General features: G+C 36.6%; 1 protein-coding gene across 2 annotated transcripts; it reads left to right on the top strand.

Annotated features, from left to right (window-relative positions):
• Positions 1 to 416: 416 nt before the first annotated feature.
• Positions 417 to 6,202, top strand: LOC132056866 (uncharacterized). 2 transcript variants are annotated; one of them, XM_059449254.1, is made up of 7 exons: positions 417 to 600; positions 723 to 860; positions 2,631 to 2,753; positions 2,860 to 2,954; positions 4,042 to 4,127; positions 5,429 to 5,559; positions 5,710 to 6,202. In XM_059449254.1, exons 1-7 carry the CDS (start codon positions 427 to 429, stop codon positions 5,836 to 5,838), a joined length of 876 nt encoding a protein of 291 aa, XP_059305237.1. In that variant the 5' UTR covers positions 417 to 426; the 3' UTR covers positions 5,839 to 6,202. The 2 variants fall into 2 exon arrangements, with proteins under 2 accessions (XP_059305237.1, XP_059305238.1); XM_059449255.1 differs by having other exon boundaries at positions 2,860 to 2,955; positions 4,043 to 4,127; positions 5,659 to 6,202.
• Positions 6,203 to 9,791: the final 3,589 nt, after the last annotated feature.

Below are 9,791 nucleotides of genomic sequence, written 5' to 3'. Positions count from 1 at the left end.
CTGGCGTCGTGCGGCAGTGTGCCTATCTTGTCTGTGCAGTAAACACGATACGAACTTTGAAGGTTACACATGGCGGAATGAGTATTCTCTAGCTATATTATGCTTGCGCAGCATGAATAAGCTTGATTTGTTGGTTTGTTCTGCTGATATCTTTTTATTCTGCATGATAGCTTATCCATAAGTGCTCTGAATAGTTAATGTATTTTTTAGATCCCTCATACAAATTTTACTCACGGATAAAAACCTTATTGTGTCTTCATACTTGAACCCCATATGGACTCGAACATGGATATTAATATATTCTCTGAGAAAACAAATGTTAATTTATTGAACTTGCTAGCTTCCTTACAAAACATGGTAGCATCCAACACAACGCAAGGATGGTGAAAATCTAGAAATTAAGATTCATCCAAGGTAATCTTTGTCATGATATGCAGGGACAACTTGCAATTCTTAAGGCAGCGCTACTACTATGCCACATGGAAGGCTGATGGGACACGGTACATGATGCTGATCACGATGGATGGTTGTTTCTTAATTGATAGATATTTCAACATCCGAAGGGTTCAGATGAGATTTCCATGCAGACACACTAACAAAGTAAGCTAATATTCAGTCAGCTATCAGGATGTTCTGATCTTTTCTTTTTCCCTTTTATGTCTCGCTGCTAGAAAGTATCTGTATATATTATTTATCTATGAAATTCTCATATTTTCTCCCAGGGTTTAGTTGAGAAGACCCACTACTTCACTTTACTTGATGGAGAGATGGTAATTGATACTTTACCTGACACACAGAAGAAGCAAAGGAGATACCTAATTTATGATACGATGGCCCATAACCATGTGTCTGTCATTGAGGTAGGATTCTTCTATGAGAATTTATTTTCCTTTTCTTCTTGAAAAATTAATGTTAGTTATATACTTAGGAGTCTTTTGGTTCTCTGTATTAATGGGAATTATCCCGTTATCAAATTCTGCAGTGATCGTCATGTGCTTAGTTGTCAGTTTCCTGATTTTGTTTATGATATAATACCTGCATTAGTGATGTGGTAAATTCATAAAAAATATCAATGAGGAATAATAATATTAACATTATGTCCTTTGTGCTGTTTATGAATGCAACTATTACCATTTCAAAATAAAAATAAAAATATATATATATATATGTCTACACTGACAACAAAAGTACCTTTAAAACTATTTTGTGTTTATATAGCCATCTCCTACGTCTATTTATATTCGTCGTTGTGTTTATGTGCAGTGGTTTAGCAAGTAGTTTAATTTTCTTCTAAGTCTGTTTCGTGGCAGAAGTGTAAGACTTCCTTGTGTGATTATTTTTCCTTGTAGATATTCGTCTAACATTTGACTTTTTTGTCCCAGAGATTGTTTTCACTTCTTCAATCTGTTGTCTGACATTGTCAGTGTTGAGGGGAACTAGAGTCCCTAATCTATAGCCTTACCATTTGGTGCCAATAAGTCTTTGGGATGCATCTTAGAACACAGAAGATGTCTGTTTTATGTTATAATGCAGTTTTTGTGTTGCATATGAAATTCTACTACCTCTGAAATGTGACTTTCTTAGTCAAGCATACCATGCCAAAACTTTTTTTTTGATAAGATAATATTTTCATTAATAGCAAAGAGCTCTAAGTTAGAGCTCTGAGAGCTTTACAGATCATTTAGTCATTTAGTGCACTGACAAGCTGTAGGATGTCAAAACATGTCTTGGAGACGTAACAAACTTTCTTTTTGTGCACATTATTGAAAGAATTACTTTGATCTGCAAAATGGACATATTGGTTGTCATTAATTTAAAAAATATGATTTCCTGAAAGTTGCACGTTATCTCTACTAATTGGTTAGTTCTTTCATGGGTCAATAATAATGGTGGGGTTTCTTTTATTGAAACTGAGATATTTGTTGTTTCCAGCTTTGAAACTCAATGGATAATGATCCCGCCCTACTAAAAATGGAGCTGCAGGGATACATAGTTGCATTATCTTTAAAGTGGAGGAATGCTAATATGTTGTTTGATAGGGAATGCATTTACTGCATGGCATGACTAATTGAAGTATTTTTATTTCTTATTGAATATGAGGTGCATCTCAACCATATGGTTACCTAAGACGGTCATCAATCAATCACCTTGCCTCAATCCCAAACTAATCGGCTTCTCACTCATACTACAATGTTTTCTACTTTTGATAAATCTTAGAAGTTTATTTGTGTTACTGCAACTAGAGCTCCTGCATGCTAATAGGATCGAGTGAAAGAAAGACAACTTCTTTCTGTCAGCCCAATGCTTATCAGTAGAACGTGGCACATCCTATTTTGTTTATCCGAAACCCCATTTACTTCAGAGAAAACAGACAGCCGACATATTCCATACGATTCAATCATTGTGTTCTCTTAATCAGTTGTGTATTATGGTGTGTGATTACGGTTTCATATAGTAATAGCAATAAATGTCTTGGAGAACATGAAAGCCTATGCATCTTAAGTATCCTTTTCACTTGGAACTCTGGAGTCTGGATAAGCTTTACCAACTTCACTTCATTCTGATTTGCTTTGCGTGCTTTTCTTTTCGAATATTATCTGTACCTCATTCTCTGTTCTATAATTTTACAGCGACCCTTTTACCAACGGTGGAAAATGATCGACAAAGAAGTGATCGGGCCAAGAAATTATGAACGTCAGCATATATACCAAAGTAGAAACCCTTACTATAGATACGAGTTGGAGCCTTTCAGGGTATGTTTCGTCAAAATTGGAATATAGTGTCATAAAATTAATTATAGTTTTTTTCTAATATCATTTGTTCTAGCTAAAGTGGCTGCTGATCTATCAAAGTTATCAGGTGAGGAGGAAGGATTTTTTTCTGCTCTCCGCTGTCACGAAACTTCTCAGAGAATTTATTCCAAAGCTTTCACATGAAGCCGATGGTCTTATTTTTTGAGAAAGAGCGACTATATTGAATTGCTTCTCGTTCTAGTGTTGTATTGGATTTTCCCATGAGGATTCAATTTTCTTAGATCACTTTAGATGTTTCCAAGTTATATGGCGTGTATGTTTTGATTGCTATGTTGAGTAACTCTATGTGGAAGTGATTTCCAAACCTTTTCTATGTTTACTGTTATGTTGCAGAGAAGTATTAAAGTTGGTAGCATGTCCTCTTGCATTTAATTGCAAATGACATGTTTATGGCTAACAGTGATGGAGATGCATACATCATACAGATGAATTTAGGATCTGGATACTGAGCCGCTGTTTCTTTCCGTGTTAGGGTTGCGATGATCCTTATGTTCCTCGCATGCACAAGGGTCTCTTGAAGTGGAAATGCCCTGAAATGAACTCGGTTGACTTTCTGTTTGAGGTTGTATTCTGCTCTCCTAGTGAATAGAGCTGTTCCTATTTCCTCCTTGTGCTTTTGGTTTCTTATTGTTGTTATGTCCCTAAACCTTACCTGTCAATATCATTTGTTTCCATGCTTTAAGCGTGTTGAGATAGTTAAGTTAATAAAACTAACCGCTTAAGCTTTTAGACATGATGGTCACACAATTAACAATATTAAAGCAGGCAATGGTCCTGAGTTCTAGTCTTACTGTCACCCATTATCAAAAAGAATTTCCACATGCTTTGCCCCGTAAAAGAATCAGGCCCACACTTGAGGGGATGTGTTGAGATCAGAGGCGGATGGAGCACTATAACTTGGGGTTCAATTGAACCCCAAACTTTCGATGCGGAGTATAAATTTATGCGTAAAAATTTACAAAAATTACAATAAATAGTAGATATGAACCCATAATTTTAGAAATATAATGGTTTAGTGCTAAAAATTTAAGATGTTGAACTCCTAGAATTTAAATCCTAAATCCGCTTCTGGTTGAGATAATTAAGTTAACAAAAGTGTGCTCTCTCTAATAGCTTAAGCTTTTAGATTGATGGTATTATCCTTCAACAAAGCAGAATAGCCTTTGTGAAGTGGATCATGTTATATGCTCTCCTATCGGAATAAAGTGTGATTATCTCTGATCATATGGCAGGTGGTCGACGATCGTGAATTGCTTTATCTACATGAAGGAGGGAAGAGGGAACTAATGGAAGGGAATAGAGTTGTTTTTCCAGGTTAGAAATCCCTGTTATATTAGTTAATATCTCTTGCGGTACCATGCAGGAATGTTTCCCTTAATTGGGGTTTGGTTGGGTAAATAAGAGATGCATATCATCTACATCCATACTCGTTTAGTTTTTATTGATGTCTTGTATACTTTACTGACCTGGGTTGATGTGATTTCTTATGAAAAATGTGTTATAGGGGGAATTGGATGTAGTGCTATTATTAGAAAGAGTTAATCTTCATTCGTTGTATGATTGAAAAAGTTAATGAGACTATTTTCACACTTAGTCTTTTGGTGCTTGTGAGGTGCTAAGTAGTACTCCCTCCGTTCCTTTTTACTTGGTCATATTGACTTGACACTCCCCTTAAGAAAGTATTTATTAGGCGTCTGTTTTATTAAATTAACCTTATTAGTTATGCGTTGGAAATCTAAGTTTAACTACTAGTACTTTATGTAGTTACTTAATGATAAGGTTAATATTGAAAGAAAATAATAAATATCTCTTGATTCACTAAAAGGACAAGTAGAAAGGAAAATCTATTTTTAGTATAAGGGACAAGTAAAAAAGGAATGGAGGGAGTAGGAAGTATATGGATAAAATTTCTAGAGGTACTTCTTGCTGTGACTAAAAACTCAAGGCAGTGTTGCTATTCACAACTGATCCTCCTGTCTAATCCAACTCTCTCTAAGTTCAACACACATATTCTTGCTTTTACTTTTTGTTCTTTTGAGGCTTGGTAATTAGAATGTGGATTGTCCACTACTTGAAATTGGATCAATTGCTAAAGTTAAAAAGGTCAGACGTGTTAGTTGGATTAATTGGATCGTCAAAATAAGGTTCTAATTGAATCAATGGGCAGTAGAATCTTTTTTGCAATTTCAGGAACGTAACCATGGAAGCACATATATGGAAATTCCTTGTCGCACGTGACTGTGAACAAGATAATCCAAATTTAGGGTGTCTCTTTAGTCTTCGTGTGTAAAATTCTGATTAATCCTAGTCAGACTAGGACATGCACCTCTCGAACTTTTGACTTGATTTCATTCTTCTCTTGCTCTTTAAGATAATCTTTCCAATGCTTGGTCCTTCTTGCTTGGAGCTGGTGAGTTACTGATTCCAGTGATGAGGTTAAGGGACATCCAGCCAAATATCTAATCTGTTGTCCCATAGTCTTGCATATCTGAGCAGTCCTCCTGTGCTTTATTTGTACCCCGTGAAATCTTGTTTCTTTCAGTTTTTTTTTCCCATCTCTCTTGGTATTTGCCTCTGGTGCATATCCTGAAATGTTGGGTTCTTTCATGTTTCAGAGGGTCATGATCCGTCAGATTACTCTGGTAAAATAATAGAGTGCTCTTTTGATACCGATAACCAAGCATGGGTGTGGATGAGGACCAGAATCGATAAAAGAGTTCCGAATAATTACAACACATACATAAAGGTATCTCTTTAATGGCACATACTAAATTTATGCAATTGATGTGTTGATACATAGACTTGTGCTTTATCAGAACCTTCTGCATATTTTCTCATCTTTTAGAGGGATGATGGCCGTTATTAGACAAGTTATGGTTCCTGTACAAAAATTCAGGTGTTGAGAAGTATAACCGACAACATCACTGAAGACGCGTTGTTGAATGAGATTCATGAGATCATTCGACTGCCAATGTATGCGCATAGGATACAGAATGATAGCAAAGATCATGTACAACACAGATGAATGAATTTGATTAACTGGACGGCTTTGTCACTAGTGGAAGCCGTGTTCATGTATATCAATAGAAGGGTTTTACGAGCATTCTTAGTCCGTAGCTGTGTTATGTGTATACTGGTTTGTTGTGTATAGATCCAGTTGGTACACTGTAAACTTAGTGGTCCATTACTCGGGCCTTTAGTTCTTTCTCCGTTAGCGATAAGGTCAGGTCGTTATGTATATTAGTTTTCCTTTTTTCTGGTTACTGTTAAGTTGTCTAAGGTAGGTCTTCTCCAGTGGTAGAAAAACTTCAAGCTCTATGTATGTATTTCCTGTGAATATGAGTCTGTTGTGCTTGTAATTTGTAATTCTAGTTTATCTTTTGCCCTTATTCTTCATTATATTCAGATTGGCTAGGGAGAGTACTCTTGATGAGATGCATTGTCCTCCCTCCAATTTAGAAGATATTCCGATGACAACCTTTAAAAATCTCTCGTCTTTAAAAACAATTGAATTTTGAAGTTTTCGGTTGTGCACTTAATGCCATGTGTTTGTTGTAATAGGTTTAATATTATCAGTTTTAAAAGTGTTTTTTTAGAAACTTTGTGGAGGGAGTAAAACAATACTAAATAGTTTTTGACATCATTGTTAAAACGTAGGGCATATTACAAAATATCGACGTTAGAATAACTAAGGTCCTAGAGTGTTATATTGGAACACAAAACAACTAATGACTAGCAAAAGTTAATTCTGACAGATGTGTCAAGGATCTCAATCTTGATATTAACAGGGCATTATTTTCTAGCGATGATGTATTAGCTTATTTGTTGAGACGTGACGGTTAAATAATGTTTTAACGTATTAAAGTACCCTCCTTAATCCTCACTCAACGGATTGTAAGAGAACTTTAGGCTAATAGATGGGTCAAATTTGCACAGGTGAAGGCCAGTTGAACTAGGGAGGTAATTCCTGTTGTGGGATAGCAGAATATGGGAAGGAAAAGTTGGAAGCATGTGGTCTTATTCAATCACATTTAAGTTTACTGGGGAGACTCAAGATTTTCCCTGGCATTTAACTAGTTTCTATGCTCCAAATGATAGAAGAGAAAGGGAAGAAGTACGATGGGAAATTGGGGCAGCAAGAGGTCTATTTAATGGGTTATGACTGGTTTGTGTGTAGTATATAGTCTTCCCTGTTATCTTAGGGTCATTTGCACGATTTCCTTCAAAGGCACTAGTCTTTAATTTTTATCCCTTAAATTGGTGGTTTTTAATTTTTGTCCTTTGTTAAAAATTCCTTGATTTTGGGTTTGAACCCTCGCTCAGTCAAAAAAAAATTAAAAAAATTCGCAACGTAGAGTTTGGATTTGCAATTTTTTTTTTTTTTACTTAGTTGGAATTTTACAAACCTCTATTTAGGCAAAGGGAAAAAATTAAAGACCACTAATTTGAGGGGTAAAAATTAAAGACCAGTGCCTTTGAAGGGCAATCCGCACAAAAAAAATGCTTATCTTTCCATACTAGTAGTCATAGTATTTCGCCTATAGGTTCTTGCCATTCAATTTTTGTTATTATATGTTGTTTCTTGTACTTTGATTATCGTGTTGTTTTGTTGATATTGTTCCTTTTCTAGAATGCTTTGTTATGTTTTCTATAGTATCCAGCCATGGTTTCTTCACACCCGTTATTTTCTTTTCTAACTTTCTTTGATATGTGTTCTCTTGAGCCGAGGACCTATTGGAAACAACCTTTCTACCTCCCAAGTTAGGGGTAAGGTCTCGTACACTCTACCCTCCCTGGACTCCACTTGTGGGATCACACTGGGTATGTTGTTGTATGTTGTTGGTATTATTATTGGCTGGTTTGTGGGAGTTCAAAATAATTAGGTTTTCTTCATAAAAAAGAATTGCAACAGAATCAATTGGGATTTACAACTCAGAGTTTATTGAAGGTATGGAATCAGTGGATTTACAACTAATATGAGGGAAGTTCACTTGGTAAAAAGGGAATAGTGATAAAAACCAAGAGTCCACCAAACAGTATAGAGAACTATGTTCTCTATCTGCTCCCTCAAGTGAAAGGACAGAAAGTAAATAACACAAGATGTTTACATGGAAAACTCCTTGCTTAAGGGATTAAAAACCACGACCTACCGGAGTAGGATTTCCCAACTTCACTAAACTGAGAAACTTCAGATTACAACCTATTGCAACCTAGGAATTAACCTCTTAATCCCTCACCCCTTAGAATAACTCTATTGTAAGCCCTTTACAATAACTTATTGCAAAGCTACAAACTTTGACTAACTCTAGCTAAGAAAACAAAACAACAAAGGTTGAAATCTGTCCTACAATGACACTTCTTGAAAGTAGTGTAAGATTACAAGTAAAAAAAAAATATGACAAAGGCTCAACAAACCTAAGGACTTAAGACATCTTCATTGTTGGGATCTGGTCCTTAAGTTTGTGGCAGCTTTGTTCTTGAGAGTAGCGGTGGCTAGCACTTGAGGGAGAATATGATTTTAGGTTTTGCAAGTGTTGAGTTAATCCTTGTAACATGTTGTTTATATATGAGAGAGCATGTCAGAGTAGATAGGGGCATTTCATCTTTTGGTTTGGCCTCTGAAGGCTGCGGTTGTCTTTATTGCGACTCTTTGCCCGATCGGTACGATGCGGTATTTACGGCTGTAGGTTGACCACGACGACGAGGGAACTGATCACACCTGGTCCCTATCTGGTTCCTCGAGTATGTTTTGCAAATCATCAAAACACGAAATAGCATAACTTATCATTTCCCCCTTTTTGACGATGACAAACCCAGAATTGATATTCCCCCTGAGAACCAGATTCCCACTTGTTCCCCCAGCGAATCAGACCTATCTTTCAAGCATAACAATATGTTATTATCAACAACATCATATATATGTACCCCTTGAATACAACATATCAATTTGACTCCTTTGAACCCTTGATTTTTCCCCTTTTGGCATCATTGAAAAGAGTAATAAAAGCGTCACAAGCAAAAAAAAGTTCAGTAGCATTAACTCATGGCCACTTGGGCAACACAACATAAGCAATAACAGGAACAACAAGCTAATTTCATAGCATAAACAGAGTAAGTGTCCATATGTGATTAATTACAATAAAAACATAGTAGTTCCAACAGCACAAAAATATGATAATGAAACAGCCAAGAGTACCAATGTCATTAGGAACAGGGATGAAAAGAAGACATAACTTAAAAGGATTAAAAGGGGCTTAATGACATGGGAACTGAGGAGATGAAGGACAAGGCAGGGAAGAAACTAAGGGGCTAGAGCTTTGAGAATCCTATCCATTCTCTCATTAGCAGTCCTCTGGTCCTGGAATATCTGCTCACAAAGCGTATCAAGCTTTTTCTTCATTTTCTCATTTTCAGCCCTCAACCGATTGTTAGCTTCCTCCACAGTACTACTGGGACTAGGTTCGTGTCCTTTCTCGACAAGTATAGCTTTAAGGATAGCATTTTCAGCCTGGAGCCTTTGGATCTCAGCAATAGCCTCATCTTGGGCTTCAATAAGACTCAAAGTAGTGGAATTGCTACTAACACCACCTTTTTTGGCACACACTCACATTCCTCCAAAGTTCTCATGGTGAACATCTATTTCTTGGTTCCCATAGTGGGCTTTCCCGTTTTGACACGAAAATGCTCAAAGACTTTATGAAGAAAGAACCCATAGGGAAGACCATGCCTACTCTCTCTCGCATTGATAACCTTCGCAATGCGCTCTATCATGAGAGCTGGCAGACTAATAGGATTGAAGGTTGCTAGTGCCTCAATGAGAACCAAGTCGGAGATAGAAGCTATAGAGCTTCTCTTAGCTCTTGGAAGCACCACTTTGTTGACTAGCTCAAACAAAAGTTGAAACTCAGACTTAAGCTCCTTCTTGGGGAGCCTTGCTCCAGTTGCAGTTCCTTCCTTCTTGACAATCAAATTTACGAA

This window comes from Lycium ferocissimum, chromosome 5 (genome assembly GCF_029784015.1).
Source record: "Lycium ferocissimum isolate CSIRO_LF1 chromosome 5, AGI_CSIRO_Lferr_CH_V1, whole genome shotgun sequence".
NCBI lineage: Eukaryota > Viridiplantae > Streptophyta > Magnoliopsida > Solanales > Solanaceae > Lycium > Lycium ferocissimum.
Note: the sequence above shows the minus strand (reverse complement) of the source record. Positions and strands in the feature narration are given on the sequence as shown.

Bases quoted from the DNA above. Each gene is read 5' to 3' on its own strand.
- LOC132056866 (XM_059449254.1), top strand. From the start codon at position 427: ATGATATGCAGGGACAACTTGCAATTCTTAAGGCAGCGCTACTACTAT. The intron at 2,754-2,859 runs GTATGTTTCGTC...CAAAGTTATCAG, and splicing joins ACGAGTTGGAGCCTTTCAGG to GTGAGGAGGAAGGATTTTTT. The intron at 4,128-5,428 runs GTTAGAAATCCC...TTCATGTTTCAG, and splicing joins GAATAGAGTTGTTTTTCCAG to AGGGTCATGATCCGTCAGAT.